The sequence below is a fragment of the Acomys minous genome, assembly GCF_964271855.1.
Source record: "Acomys minous genome assembly, chromosome: 6".
NCBI classification, from domain to species: Eukaryota; Metazoa; Chordata; class Mammalia; order Rodentia; family Muridae; genus Acomys; species Acomys minous.
The window spans coordinates 56,542,308-56,558,865 of NC_140487.1; the positions used below are offsets into that span (position 1 = coordinate 56,542,308).

The following is a 16,558-nucleotide window of genomic DNA, read 5'->3' on the forward strand; positions in this document are numbered from 1 at the left end:
AATGTATTTACCGTCAGTTCAGCGAGCATTCCTAGACACCATTTGTAAACCGCCCCCTGTGCTGGTCAGTGGTAGTAGAAGGAAGCTCTCAGGGAGGTCATGCCTGAGGAAAGTAGAACAGGAAACAGATGTTTACAACAAGCAGGACGCTAGTGTTAGTCTTAATGCATCCAGGAGCACACAGGGAACAGCAGCTCCTTGTCTGCTGCACCTGGGGAAAGCTTCCTGGCTGGGGGATTGATTAAGCCAGATCGGCAGGATCTGTAGGACTTATTTTTAATATATTTTATTAATTTATTCATATTACATCTCAATTGTTATCCCATCCTTTGTATTTTTCCATTCCTCCCTCGTTCCCATTTTTCCCCTTACTCCCCTCCCCTATGACTGTGACTGAGGGGGATTTCCTCCCTCTGTATATGCTCATAGGGTATCAAGTTTCTTCTTGGTAGCCTGCTATCCTTCCTCTGAGTGCCACCAGGCCTCCCCATCGAGAGGACGTGGGCAAATATGAGGCACCAGAGTTCGTGTGAAAGTCAGACCCCACTCTCCACTCAACTGTGGAGAATGTCCTGTCCATTGGCTAGATCTGGGTAGGACGTATATTTGGGTTCTAGGCCAGGTGAAACTACATCACAAGAGGACTTGAAAATAAAAGTTCCTGAGTTCTGCCTGTCTGGCGTTAACTGTGAAGAACAAGAGATTCATTAGAAGTATGCGGAGTCTCGTAATAAAACTTTGAACTTTGCTAGAGATGAGGAGTTTGTAGTGTCTGCTATTAGGCTAACATAGACTGAGAGGGTTACCATGTGATGGCTTAGTGGGAGTGAGCCTAGGAGGAGAGACTAAGCTGTGGTGACTCCTCGAGGCTGTTCTGAAGAGGGCACCTAGTGTCCACTGCAGGTGGACTCTACATTTTGGGTCATTGAGACTTCAAAGTGATTAGCAGAGCAGCTACTAGTACATAAATGTCACACAGTCCTTCCACCACCTGGAAGATGAAACGCTGGTTTTTCAGACTCAGTAAGATTCTCAGAAATCCTAGGCAGGAACGGACCTTTTGTAAAGCTGGTGGGCAGGACTTGCGTGCAAATGTACCCACTGGTGCTAATGGGTTCATTCACTGTGGCCATTCCTGTGTATTTACCATTGCTTTGGAGGAGGAGGTACAGGCCTGCTCTCAGTGGACTTCAGCCATATGTCAAATCTAATCAGGCCCTATATTATAGGACGTCCCCTCACTCCAGAAGTCTAGTTGCAAAATGTAAGGAAGGAAAGACTTGACTTTATAGGAAAGGAAAATAGAATGTGAGTCAACAGCATAGTTCAATACAATCCTGAGATCGCGTGCTTGGGAAATATAAAATAACTATTAGTGTTCTGCGTTAGAAAGATAATATTTTTTTTTTTGGTGGATGAACACTGTTTAAATATTTAACTAAACCTTATCTGGAAAATACAAGGCAGTGTCCTTTTAAAAAATAGGTTCTAGGATCCCTCAACAGTTTTAAGGATGATTGAGACATCCAGAAGTTTTTGTCAGTGAAGTTTGTATTGCTTAGTATCCGTTATATCAGAACTGAAACTGAAACTTCAAAAATGCTTATTTTTAAATGAACTTTATCATTATACTAAAGTTATTATGTGTGTATAACTTATTTCTAGAGAAAAGCACCTTAGTTTTTTTCCCCTCAGAATAATGAGAGGAAGAACATATTTTTATTTGCATTTGTGACAGCTCTCTTGAAAATCTCACTAGTGGAAGACTAATGTAGACTCATATCTGCTTCCACATTCAGTTTGCTGTGATGTGTTGATTCAAGTCTAGTCAACTACAGAAGGGACAGGGAGGTCCTTTCAGGTTTTCTGCAGGTCACTCCATTACTGATCCCAGACTCCATGGGCAACAGTGGAAGCTTGGGTACCAGTGGATCTGAAATAGCACCAGTGAATTTTCCATACTTTTTCATGTTGAAGTTCAAAAGTCTGTCTTACACTTGAACAGATCTTGTACCCATGTGTGAGCCTGTAACCCCAACATTTGTTGTTTGGGAAATGTTGGTTTTACAAATATGGACACAGTTTTAAAGCTCACTTTGTTGCTACTATCTCTCATCAGGAAAGTCTCTGAGTGCTGGGGGGCTGTCAGCGGCCTACAGTGGTGGTTGCAAGTTTCTAAAATTCCAATGTTTGCTTGAAAGCTTCAAATTTACCATTGGGGATTAATGCTGTCATTGGTTGCCCCCAAAATCAGATTCACTTTATTTCTAAGACCACATCTGCCAGACTCTCAGGTCTGCGTAACTGTAACTTGTCAGTCTGTTGCAGGATATTTGATCCCATTGTGAACTCGGAGATTGTGAACTGTGAAAACCTGCCTTTTGTTTGGTGTGGTTCAACCCTAACACAAACCTTAAATCCAAGAGCTTTCCGTTTATTGTAAACAGGTGATTATGGTGTGGCTTAGCCCTAGCACACACCTTTAATCCCAAAGCTTTCTGTACAGAGGATTTAATAAAGTTAACCCTAGGTCAAAAGGCAGAGCAGGAAACCAGCTGACAGGGATTAAAGAGTAGGAGGGATTTTGAGTTGAAGGGTATTTAAGATGGCATGGACAGCAAGAAGAGGACTTTTGAGCTTTGAGCTAGCAAGCTCTTTGGCTTTTAGTCTTTTGGCTTTCTCCTCCTGGGCTGTTGGCTGAACTAGCAAGCTTTTGGCCTTGGGCTTTTGTCTTCTAGCCTTTGGCTTTTTCCTCTGAGATGTGAGCTGAGTAGGGAGGTCAGCTGGATGCTTTCTCTGCCTCTCTGAGCTGGCAGGTTTTCACCCAGGCATCTGGCTCCTGAGTCTTTATTGGTAAAGCCTAACATTGGGGATTTTCATCTTTTAAAAACAGTGTCAGTCATTCAAGTGTCTTACTTGGTGTCTGGAAGCAGAGGAAACACCAGTGCTGTAGCACATGGATGTAGCTGCATTCAAATGTCTGCTCTTCCTTTCTAAAAAGATTTACTTATGTATGTATTATGTATACAGTGCTCTGTCCACTTGTGTGCTTGCACTCCAGAATAGGGCACCAGATCTTATTATAGATGGTTGTGAGCCACCATGTGGTTGTTGGGAATTGAACTCAGGACTTTTGGAAGAACAGATAGTGCTCTTAACTTCTGAGCCATCTCTCCAGCCCCCTTAATGTCTACTTTTCAATAGAGATGACTGTAGACACTTGAAGATTAAATGAGATATTCATATTATAATTAATCTAATCACTAACTTAATAATGATTAGGTGTTACTTTTTACCTAATAAAATTTAAACAATCTACATTGACAAAATTTATTTTCTGAAAAGGGATTAAATGATTTATAAATGACTGACAAATACATTTAGGAGAAGAAATGTATGGGAATAATGAAATGCATATGTAGTTGAGATAATTTTATTAGAAAGACTGTTTAAAGACTTACTAAAGAAATGTGGCCTACAAGGGATCAATAACAGTTATGTTTTAAATCAGTATAATTTTAAAAAATCATTTTTCTTATAACTTTTTGCCATTTTTTGTTTTTTTAGCAAGGTGTAGATCAATGCTTTTTATACTTATAATAATAACTAAAGGTTAATTTACATTAAAAAGGAACTTTAATTCTATCATAAATGCAGACCAAAAAGAACTTTTTATAACAGTAATCATTTAATTCAACTTTCTTAGGTTAAGAAAAAATTTTAGCACTGAATTTTTAACAAACTTATAAGGTAGCAAAAAGTCTTTTTATTACATTGAAGTCCATATTTCGTAAAGCTCCCATCCAGAATGCAGGAGGAGTAGGGTCAGTGACATGGTTGGTTGGTTGGTTGATTTTAGACTGGAGCTCAGGATGGCCTGGAGCTCTCTGTAGCCCAGGCTGGGCTCAGACTCAGTCACCTTCCTGCTTTGACGACCCTCCCCCCCCAACACACACACACATACCTGATTACAGGCACGGGCAAGATGGCCCATTTAGAATTTAGAATTTCATTTTTAAGTGATTTCTTTTCTTATCTACCCTATTTGTCTGTAGATGGTAAAGTGCTTCTGAAATGAGAAGTCACCCTGTGGCAAGTGACAGCCACTTTTAGAACATCCATGGGCCATTTGTACAAATGGTGGTAGGGAGTGCAGGCTGTGTGGCCTTGATCCAGACTCTCTCCTTAAGGAAGTGAGGAACTTGAACAAATACCTAAGGACTGCACATGGGTAACTGACTAGAAGCAGCAGCAACAGGCCACTCGGCCTGTTTCCTGGAGTACACATGTGACTCTACCACTTCTGTCATTGTAACCACCTGCTCACTTTGAAGTTTAATACTAAAGCATAGGCGCATGATTGTATCTTTATAAAATATTTACTTCTTAATTTAAAAACTGCTAGTCTTATTCCTTTTTTGCCTTGCTTATTGGTTTATGCAGAATTTTGTATGATACTATGTGTTCATCATCTCCCCTCCTCCTCTTCCTCCCTCCCCATCAAACTTCTGCATCTCTTGCCTGTGTGTGTCCTTTTCACTCTTCTTTTTACAACCTCTCCTCTGGCCTTCCTAGCTCGCCACAAAGCCGGAGAGAGAGTACAGGATAAGGCGTCACGTGTATAGCCTCCTCCCCACTATGGCACCCATCTTTTACATCATAATACAAGCACTGGCACTTTGTGTCTCCAGTCCCCACATGCCACATGGACACTTTGCTTACAGCTGTCTAGAACCTGAGCCCGTGATGTGTAGTTGGCTCCTGGCTCCAGTGCTGGGGTGAGTGTCTGGCAGATGCTGTGTCTAGACTCATCTTCACCCCTCCCACCTACCATGTTCCCCGTACTGAACGTGAAGAAGAAAAGAGGCTGGCTGACTTGGAAACAAGTCTGTTTTCAGTTATAGCTCACATTAAGAACTGTGCCAGCTTTCTGATGCTGTGTTAGGGACATTTGAGGGTGTGAAAAGCTTGAGACAAAGACAGAGCTAGGAAAACAGAGAAGACAAAGCTATGTGGTTTTGGCATTGCACATTGTTGCTCTATTGTCAGAACCACACTAAGAAAACGATGGTTTCAGCACAATTCCTTATGGTGTAGACCCAGCCAACTGTGTGAAAATGTCTCCCATGTCCTTAAACAGAAGATACTTAAGAGAATAGTCCACACATAGAGTGAAGGGTGTGTGTGTGTGTGTGTGTGCGTATGTGTGTGTGTGTGTGTCTTTGTGGGTGGGTGTGTGCGTGCACGCATGCTCGCATGCACGTGTGTTCAAACCTAGAGCTTTGTACTGGCACTTACTAAACAATACCCTCAACATGTTGAAATCTTAGTGAAAGTCAAGGAAGAGACAGGAAGGCTTGCTAGCATATGCCTGAGGCTTAACCCTTTCTCATAAATGTCCTATCTGGATGTCACCTGAGCAAGTTAGTCAGAATCCACAAATTTTATCATCTGCGTTCATAAAATAATAAGCATACAAGTGCCCACCTAGTATTACCTCATAAAGTTATTGGCACATTTAGCTCCTATATAACGGATTTAAACATGGATAGAATGGGGACTTAGCAATAAATACTATTCTTGAGACAGAATGCATGATGACACAGTCAGGTGGAGCCTGGGACTCCATTTCAGAGCATATTCTTGTCTTTTAAAACACATTGTAAGAGTTATGCTCTACCAACTGAGCTTAGTGTACATTGTGGTTGTGTAACCAAGACACTGTTTTCTGAAGGCTGTCCATGAGAAGTGTGATCATTATGTGGGTCAGATAAGCTCCTGCTGCTGCCTTTCTTGCCCTGGAAGAGACAGTAAAGTCAGCCCTTGGCTCCTCAACTCACCCACCTTGCCTGGGCGCTAACCAAGTGTCTGCAGCCTTTCTCCGGATACTTTCTTAAGCATCAGCTATCCTTCTCTTAAGCCTTTTTCTTTTTGATTATTTATCCTAAAACTAGGAACATCAGTAAGCTAGAAACAGCAGTATTGCAAATGCCACATAGCCGCACAGATTTGTGATCCTTAACAGGAAATTAGTCCATTTGCTAGGAAACTGGATCAATTTTCAAATTAAATAGACTAGTGTAAAGGAGAGGAGAAGCCTCAACTTTTTCACATCAAGAGTCTCTTAACATGGATTTTCTTACAAAGATTTGGAAAGACTTGACTGTTTTTCCTCCTGTCCTTGCTCAACCCAGGAAGGAGGCCAAGCAGTTGGGCTCAGGACTCTGTAGGTCAGATGGCTTCTGGAAGTTCGGTTTTTCTGACAGGGTTTAAAGGGAAGAGTTTTTCTGACCACCAGACATTTTAGAACACACTGATTAGCAGCTGCTGCCTGGATCTGGTATTCCATTCTCCTTGGCACTTAGCTTGCTTCATTTTCATCTTGTCTGATCACAAAACAATCTACAGATGATTCTTCTAACACTGTGTGATTGGAATAATAACTCCGTGTGTTGGAGACTTTGTGCTGCAGCTGAGAGGCATGTAAATACAAGCTGCTTATTTGCAAGAAGCTTCCAGATTTGCAATATGATTGCTATGGAAACCACATAATGAAAACCGTATAACCATCTGTGTGGTTTGATGGATTTTACTGCATAGCTGAGCTGTTTTTGTTTACTGTTATTAAAATTTTGAATGGAATATATTAACCCACAAACATTGACTATTTGAAGTATTACTTAGAATTATATAATGACATTGGGCCTAAGTATGAAAATAAAATGTCTAATAATAAATCTAAGTAAAATAGCATATAAATGTATGTATTTCTAATATGGAGTGAAGGTAATTATTGCCTAAATTTTGGTTATTTATTTTGGTATAAATTTTGGTTCTTTGTCCTTCTGAAACTTTCAGTGGTGTGGACACTTTTGCTATGTTAGTAAATGAATGGTAGGACTTCTGTGATTTTAGATCCATTTGTTCACAGTATTTAGTGAGAACATTCCTTTGTGCCAGGGCTAGTCAGTATTCATTGAGAATGTTATCCCCTAAAATTAAAAATGAACAAAATTTAGGTTTATCATTTATGTGAAAGCTATGTGTGTTGTTAGGCCAAGATGAATGAATTGTTGAGTATTATTTAGAAAACTTGATGGACGGATTGCATAAGGTTTTCACCTAAAATGTCAATATAGTTTTGAAGTGCAAACAGATGGTGTCACAGAAGCATCTCAGGTGCCACAGCACTACTTACAAGGGCCACGACTCACAAAGACTTTACAGTGGATACTTCACTGTAAATATTGGTGCTCAAATAATTTTAATGTCATTATCCCGATGATTTAATAATACATTTTGTAGAGGCAACGTTTTCCCATGTAAGTATAACCCTTAAAATATATGATAGACACATTTTAATAAAACTAAAAATAAATTTGTGGTAATAAATTCTTCAAAATTTATTGTTAACTTTGTCAAGATCATTTTCTATTTAATTTTGCAATTGTTTTTCATGTTATGTTGGTGCTGACATTTGATGGTGAGTCTAAATCCCAGTTTCTTCTTAAAAGCCAAAAATAGCACTTACTACCTGGATGAAGCTATGCTATGGTTTTGACTAAGGACACACCCAATGGTTTTTACTCCTTGATACTGGATTTGTGGCCAGGCAGGAGAGGCAGTGGGTACGAAGGAAAGAGAAAAGCAAGGCAAGCTCTGTCTTTCACCTTTAAAAATAAATGTACCATCTGTGAAAAGAGCAGGTGGGATTAGCTGTAAATTTCTGCCTTTAGAGTTTATGTGAGAACAACCTATAAACAACCTGCTTGTGATAAGTAGTCCTTGAGATTTGGCCAAAGTGAGATGACGGTTGTTAAGAGAAGTGCCCCGTATTAAATTACTGAGGTTAACTCAGCAGTGTACATGAAGATGAAGCGTTCCAGCTGCTTCATATTTTGGAGCTTTTATTATTTTGTCCGAGTTGAATTATATAAACTCAAAGCACTTAGGTTTGACGTCTGAAGCTCACTAATTAGAATGTACAGGAGACTTTTCTAGTACTTTACAGTTGCCCTTTCTCTGGTATTAACCCTGTCCGGTTGCAAGAACAAGTCCATGTTCCCCCCAACAATGCAGATATCTAGCCTCTTAGTGATGATATGCCCATCTGTCCATTAATCCAAAACCTGAGCCTTAAAACATCCAGGCAGGCAGGCACAACGCTTATCGATCCTGGTTCCTCCACCGCTCACAACACCTCCTTCCTGTTTCCTCTGCCCCTGCAGTTCAGGACTTCCTTCCTCTTTATCTAGACTCTCCATGTCCCTCACCCAGGCTGTCTGAGACAATGGGATCTAATGATGATTATTAAGAGCAATTTTAGCCCTGCCCTGCCTGCTCAGAAACCTTGTAGGGCTCTCCCTGCGCATCAGGCTGGCGTCAGAAGGCTCTAACAAGATGTTCATGGACCCTGACCTGGCCCCCAGTTCTCTTTCTCCTCCCCAAGAATACTGTGCTACGCTGTTCAGTGAATGTTAATGTGCCTTGTTCTTTAAGTTGGGGTGTGGAAGGGACTTCTCTTCTGTCCTTAAAATACTTTGTGCTGCAGGTCTTTCATGGGATCCCAGGTCCCTGGGTTGAGTGGCACCACTTCAGTGCCTTGTGCCCACCCGCCAGGGGTTTCCCTTGTTAGCTCCCTTCCCTTGGGTCTCATCTCTGTCCCCAGCAGGCTGTCAGCTTCCTCAGAGAAGAAGCTTCTTGTTACTTTTGCCACCTTGGCAAATCCTTCTTCTCACACGTGGATACTTCTCAGTGAAAACTGGTTGGTTGATTTCATAGTCATACACTAGCTACCTGTGTATATTTTACATATACATTGTGGGTTATTCTTGAATTAGGATTTTTTAATGTAGTTTTTCTTTGGTGTGACACTTATATATCCTACATTAAATTTTTTCAGTTTTGTATAAATCCCTAAGTAGGGAAAGTGATAATGTAATAGATCTGTTTTTAGTAGAATGACTGACATAGTTTGATTCTGTGTGAAGCAATTTTTTGCTTAATGTTATGCTATTCCATTCCATACCCTGGGAGGGGAATGCACTTGGAGTGTGTGGGAGAAAAAAAAAATGGTGCAAAGCACTGACTACAGGGAGGATAAAGCACATGGGAATTTTAACCACAGACTCAAGTTTGAGTCACATGCTTTGAAGTTTGCCACCTTCTTTATTTCAATGTACTTGTCTGTAAGATGACAATTCATAGTCATTCGTATATAAAGCCTTACCTCCTGCAGTGTGTGACACATCGTAGATCCACAGTGTACTGTGGGGGAGTTGCCTGAAGTGTAAGGACCCATCTAGGTGCCTCTTAGGAGAGCATTAAGTGGGGAAACCAATGAGCAGGTCTGACAATTGATGGCTTACAGATTATCTGTATTTTACACACAGTTTTTTTTTCTGTGCTATCTTGGTGCTTTACAAACTATGGTTTTATTGTAATAGTCCTGCTACTCAGTATAATGTAGCATATTTGTATAATGTCGGCTGCTACTTTACCAGATATAAGAGCTGTCCTGGATTTAAGATTGTTCCAGACAAGTTTCTCTAACTGTTTAAAACAAATATGCAACAGATTAATACATATCTTACATTGTGTCTGGTCAACTTAACTTGCTGAGGTTGCTGTTTAGGTACTAACAAAGAAATGTGGATCTTGACTGGTTTTTGTGCTTTAAAGTTAAGTGCTACAGAGTGTGTGCTGCTCTTTACACGGGTGGGTGCTGTGATAGACTCGGGGCCTGGTAGTGTGCCACTAACACTGTTTATTTGCAGAGGAGGAAGAGGATACTGCTTCGGTGAAGATGGACGAGCAAGGCCAGGGGAGCCGGGACAGTGCTCAGCACACCTCAGGTAGCCCTGGCAACGCTTACTTTGGCTTTGGTCTAATCCCTTTCTAACTCTGAAGATGCTGCACAGCTCCCTGGAGAAGTTGCCTTGTTCGGTCTGTGCGTCTTGTGGCTAAGAAGCTGCTTAGGCCCATTTAGGATGCATGAAAACCACTTGAGAAGGATTTATAAAGTAAGCCAATTTATACAAGGTATTCCTTCCTGAATTACTTTGTAATGACTCAATTAGCTTTCATTTCTGCACAAAGGAGATTTAGTTGCATAAATTAGCTTATCATCATTGAGGAAGTGTCACTGCTAAAGGACAGTTTATAGATACAACATGCAGTTGCTGTCAAACCTATAAGAATGTAATATAGACATCTGTGTATACTTTGTGCTTGAGCAGAACAGACTTCTGCCATTCAGAGACTAACAGGGGACAACAAGTTGCCCAGGGGACTGGCAATGTAGACATCTCTGAAAAGGTCAACTTGACACAGGCTCTGACAATCGACCCACAGCTCTGTCTTCTTTGATAAAAATCAGATAAACTTAAGACCGCTAATTGATCTGCAGCCTGTTTAAATGTTGGCCATGCATATCTTCATTGCATATGATTAGCACAGAAAGCAAATGAATTGGGTAGGAAATGCCAGAGTCCAGTGACAGCAGCTTAAACACGAGAAAAGGACACTGGTTGCCTAGAAGACCAGGAAGGATGCTCTGCGCTATCCACTTCCCCCTGGCACCCGGCCCCAAGGACTAATTATGACGGAGACTGGAAAATAACTGCGCACATGATGTACAAAGTCACACAATACGAACAACCTTTCATGCTTGTTATTTCCAAGTGGCCCAAGATAAACCGTGTGTAGCGCGAACATGAGGTTAGTTTTGATAAACCAGCAATTATTTTACAGGGAAAGAAGAGATGGGCCGCCTTCTTATCAGGGCTTCACACCTCTTCACAGCCAACGTCAGCTGGAGCGAGGTCGGCCCTGTCACCCCAGGTCCTATAAAGCGCTGGAGCCAGGGTCACCTCCCCCTTTATGATATGTCCATACATCACTCTTTTGAGCTGTCAGAAGCAGGGTGGACAGCAGTGCGTGTTCAGGAAGTGGTTTTCCCGAGGCCTTCCTACTGTGACATATGGGAAGGAAGCAGAGGCCTGATTCTGGACCCAGACAGGAAGGCAGGAGTAGCTTGCTGCGGAAGGTTTGGGTTTGCTTTTTTTTCCCCCCCAGAAAGGAAACAAGGACAAAGTCATTAAATGTTAGCACTCTTGCCCTGTAAAACACAGCCATAAAACATGGCAGCAAGCGAAGTGCCGGGATTCATGGTAAATTAGATAGTTTTTAAGTTACATATTACCACTTCTGCTAAAAGCATGAAGGACCCTTTTTTTTACATTTCTATACAAGTGTAGAAAGTAGACACACGTGGGAGACAGGCCTTCCACAGATAAAAGTGACTGTGCCTCAGATGCTTCCCTTCGAGGGTAGGGGAAAGCAGTTTTTCTCAAAGGAATCCAGGGAGTAGATGAGCTTTTCATGCCGTAGCCACAAGATACCGCAGTATCTCTTATCACTCACGCTGTGGAGTTCTGCAAAGCCACAGACCGGTGCCTTTGCACAGTAATGGCCTTTGCTCATCCCCGTGCTGTTAGTGACTAGATGCCAGGTACCCAGGCTGCTTATTTTCTCCCTCAGTGTCACCTAATGTGATGTCCTAACTTTACTTAAAATTTTTTATGTATTTTTTACACTGACTAATTTTATGAAAAATCAGCTTCTTAGTATAAACTGTAAAAGTAAAGCAGAATTCATCTTGTCTCCTACCAGTTGCTTCATGTTTCTCCAACTTTCACAGATCATATATATATGCAGGTATATAGAAGGTCCTGATGGATTCTTTTTAACACACTATAAATAGTCTTCCCTGTCTTAAATGCTCCTCATGCGTGTAGTACCCAGGGAGAGGGTCCCCAGTGTTGTCACCATGCTGCACTCTTTGTTGTCATGTCTTTCATAATCTTGCCTTTGTAGAGTGGTGTTTACCTGTTTAATTTGTACTTTGGTAACAATTCTGCTAGCTTTGACAAACAACTGTTTTCTTAACTTTTTAAAAGCACATCATCTAAATTTTTTAAAGGCTTGCTAATTTATTTTTTTTATTTTTTTACCCTCTTTTAAAAAGAATTCATGCCCCTCAGCTCAGCACACATAACAAGGTGAACTTTTGTGTGTCATTTTTAAAATACTGATTGTGGTATAGATAGGCTGCTGGCTGCTGTTGATACTCAGAGGCAAAGACACCTAAACCACATCAGCTGTGCTTCTGAATGTGCCATATTATATATATATTTTTTAAATCCTGCCATGGGGCCAGAGACATTTCTCAGCAAGAGAGCATGTGACTAGCATATTGGAGGCTCTGCATCTTCCCCCATCACCACAAAGCAGAGCAAAAGCACCTCATGTGGGTTACCTTCCAGGGCACAGGTACAGAGCGCTAGTTTCTGTGGTCCTTCTGTGCTTTCAAAGCTGTGTTTCCACCGGACTTTTGTCTATGTGTCGAGACCCAGTTACATTTTAGAGATAACCTGGAGGAACTCCCTGCTTTCCACAAATAAGATCGCTCCTCATGTCTTACGTCCAGCATGCTTTCCTGGGGAGACAGCTAACGCCAGCGCTGCCGGCCTTTTCTTCACTGGCGATGCTTCTGCGTCTCACTTAGAACATCAGTCATATGTACACACAGCTGCTTGGCACACCCGGATTGTTCTTCAACCGTGCTCACACATGGACACCGAATTGAGGTCTTTTTGTGGATACCATCATGACATCAAGATTTTAGAACTCGCAGTTGAAAGTGCATCTTTCCCCAGCATCGCCACATCCCTGGCTTCCTTGCGGCAGTGAGATTTAATGAAATGCTCCTGATGCACATCTAGGGAGAGATGCGTCTTGTGCACGGCAGTCTCTCACTCCTGCCTGCTCCTATAACTCCATTAGTGTTAATGGGAGTTTCTCCAAGTGTGTCCAGGGGAAGAGGAACCCCAAAGTTACCATATATTTTTTGTTTTGTCTTTTCTTCACCGCCCCTACTTTAAAAAAAAAATCTATTAAGTGAAAAGTATTTTGAGAGGGTCTGAAAATTGAGGAAGTGCCTGGGCAGCTGAGGACCCATTGGGATCCCACAGCTTGGCCAAAACCTTGCCCTTAGTTTTTAGCTCAAGTTTGTTTCTTCCACATCTCTGGCCCAAGCCTAAGTCCTGAGCAGCACAGGGAACATGTCCGGTCCCTACTGGGGAAACCAGCTATTTAGACCTTCTGCCTCTTGGCTGGAACTGTGTGGTGGCCTCACACATGAGATGATGTCATCTCCTCTGCTCTAGTTCCTTGACTTTCAAACTGACGCTGACGGACTGCACGGGGTGCAACATTTGACCCATTTAGCAGTTGATTTAATCTGGCAGGAATGTTTGAACTTCTAAATCTCTATTTGTCTAAATAAGTGGTTTTTAAAGGAAATCAGTCACTTTATTATTAAGTGATTTTTTTTTTCTAAAAAAAGAAAAAGAAAAAATTGACAATGTTTGGAGGCATCTGTCCAGCTGGAGTGCCCTCTAGTGTCTGTTTACAGAATTTATTTAATACACGTTTGGGGGCTGTTGGGTGTGTGTGATAGGGGGTGGCCACAAGCATTGTTACCTCGTGGTTGGATTCTGGGTCTTGCACAGGTCCCCGCTGGTGTCCTCGCTGGCTTTAGTGCTTTGATCCCAAGTGCTAAAGTGGAGAAGCCACTAGGCGTCTGTCTCTGCCTTCTCCTCCCTCCCCTATAAAGCCGCTGCCACCACCACCCCATTGTCTTAAAAAAATAAAAATCAACAGGAGATTCTTTTAGGTTATACTTTCTAGTCCTTGTTTATTTTCCCACAAATATAATTGAAAAGGTTACATTCTATAAATACTTGGGTTCCATATTTTAAAAAATGTTTAAAACAAAAAGGAGAATTTAAAGACTTCTAATAAATTAACACTTTGTGAAAATCAACACCGTGCTAACTGCACTAATGTGACTAGCTGTGTTAGATTGCCAAGAAGCCATCTAACAAAACCAGGATGACAGCTCTGATCCGGCATACATCTCCACATTATCCCCTCAGATTCCAAGACGACGTTCCGGGATGGAACCTGACAGCACATGTGTGCTGCCTGCCTAGTGACTGCACGGACAGCGTATGTCTTATTGACATTACTTGCATTCTTTTTTCCTTAACTCATCAAAACTCAATTATCATGAAATTAAAAACAGGAAACAGTTCTCTGTGTAACAAAAGCATCCAGTGTGTTTAACTGGATGCTGTGTTTTAGGAAAGCCACATTGTGTGAGTGACAAAGCATTTATTACCCGGTGACTGTGGTATCACAGCGCGGAGAGCACTAACTAATCAATCAGTTAATGGTGTGTATGGCAGTTTGAGCACATCACATCCATTGTGCTTGTGCCGGTGGAAGGACGAGCTGGCAACTGTGGTGTATGTTGCATGTTTACCCAGCCTCGTGTCCTAGACCTGACGGGCAAAAATATGTATTGGCAATTTCAAAGTTGCAAAAATCGGTTAGAGGCAACTTTGAGAGACTTTGTATACATATGCCTTATATTTGTGCATTAAAGTATTATTATTATTATTATTATTATTACTACTACTACTACTACTACTACTACTACTACTACTACTACTACTACTACTACTACTACTACTACTGTTACCAAGTGCTGCAAACTCTGTGAGATGGTTGCTTTGAGTGTATCTGTCCTGCCCCTTCAATATTGTTGATTATGCATCAAGGCCGGTTGCTCTTCAGAACACATGGGGAGGGAGCTTAGGACTTGTCATAAAAAGCACTTACTGTTCTCATGAGGAAGCCATCACTGCAGGGTTTAGATTAAGGATGGCAATGGAGGCAGGCATGAAAAACCAAACCTTTCTGAGCCGATCTTGATGAGCATGCTCAGCAATGGGCTTCCTGTGGCTTCACTAAGCTGCTCCATGATCCGGGCCAGAGCTCTTTAGACTTCCTTGGCAGTCTGGGATGGTCTTTTAATTTGTGTTGGTTCAAGCCATAATTCCAATCTTTTCTTTCTTTTTCCTAGGAGATAAAAGCACTGATTATGCTAATTTTTACCAGGGTTTGTGGGACTGTACTGGAGCTCTTTCTGACGAGTTGTCCTTTAAGCGTGGTGATGTGATTTACATTCTCAGTAAGGTAAGAAAATACCCCCAAAATGACAGCTGTCAAGGGGACATACACAGCTCAGTTCTCCTCCACTTGAATTTACAGCACGAGGGAAAAATGCCAGTTGGAATTCTTCTAGGCCCTTGTTAACAATTGGAAGTTTGCAATAATTAATTATTTTGTCAAGTGAAATATAATCAGAATTTAGACACAATCAGATAACAGGATCCAACTTAACCAGTGTGTTTACCTATCACTCCAGCCCTTGGCAGGCACCCACCTACTGCGTTCTCCAGAAACAATATACTTATGTGAAAGTTAACATTGTAAGGCATTAGGTTATTAATTGTGTTTTTCTTGCTTCTTCCTTCTTATTCTTCTGTGTGCTTATTCTGAGTTTGCCTGCCATTCTCCACTGGAAACATTGTGTTTATACAAGAAGTTTTTCATCTTTGTGTAAACACATTGGGTGTTCCAACAATTTGAAGGCAATGCTTTTCCATTCAGACAGGTTGATGTAATTTGATTTTCAAGTTTAACACACTGTATTTCTAAGTGCAATGGCAACGTATGTTCCCAGAAACTCCCCGTTATATCCATGAGAATCAGCATCTCTGCTTTTTAAGATACTGGACTGCAGAACCTGTCATCTCCAAAAGTCATGTTATGCTTCTGATAATTTTTACTTTAAAAAATTTACCATTATACTATAGGGATTTTTTTTTAAAGTCTGCTTTTTGAGACTATCTTAGCATTGCATGATGAGTGGAAATGATTTGAATATAAGCAGGGAAATACTAAATAGGTCATAAGTAATATTTTAATGTAATTGATCTGAGAAACATTTTGAATACTTCAGAGGGAAATATGATATATTAGATATTAAGGGAATTTGGAGATAAGGTCATAAGTCAGATTTTTTATTATTTATTTTTAATTTTTATTTATTTATTTATTTATCTATTTATTTATTCACTTTACATCCTGATCATAGCCCCCTCCCTTTCTTCCTGGTCCCACACTCTCTCCCTCTTCCTCTTATCCCCGTTTCCCCTACTCCTCAGAAAAGGGGAGCCCACCCCCCCTACTCACCCACCCCAGCTCATCAAGTTGCATCAGGACTGAGTGTGTCCTCTTGCCCTGTGTCCTGGCAAGGCAGCCTTGTCAGGAGGAAGTGATCAAAGAGCAGGCAACAGAGTCCATGTTGGACACAGGCCCCGCCCCACCGCCGCCTCCCCTTCCTAGGGTCTCCCATGAACCCTGAGCTGCCCATCGGCTACATCTGTGTAGGGGGCCTAGGTCCAGTCCATGCATGGGCCTTGGTTGGTGCTTTATTCTCCACTAGGCCCACTCCCACCCTTGGGTCCTGGTTAGTTGGCTCTGTTGGTCTTTGTCGTCTCCAGATCCTTCTTTCCTCCCCTACTCCCTTCCACAAGACTCCCTACGCTTCACCCAGTGTTTGGCCTTGAGTCTCAGTAGCTGT

At 41.5% G+C, this 16,558-nt stretch overlaps 1 protein-coding gene across 2 annotated transcripts in view; it reads left to right on the forward strand.

Annotated features, from left to right (window-relative positions):
* Positions 1-16,558, forward strand: part of SKAP2 (src kinase associated phosphoprotein 2) — a 148,274-nt gene that overhangs the window by 118,522 nt on the left and 13,194 nt on the right. For both annotated transcript variants that reach the window (XM_084784423.1, XM_084784424.1), the window contains exons 10-11: positions 9,777-9,854; positions 14,993-15,105. In XM_084784423.1, the coding sequence (XP_084640549.1) occupies positions 9,777-9,854; positions 14,993-15,105 (191 nt within the window). The remainder of the gene's footprint in view (positions 1-9,776; positions 9,855-14,992; positions 15,106-16,558) is intronic.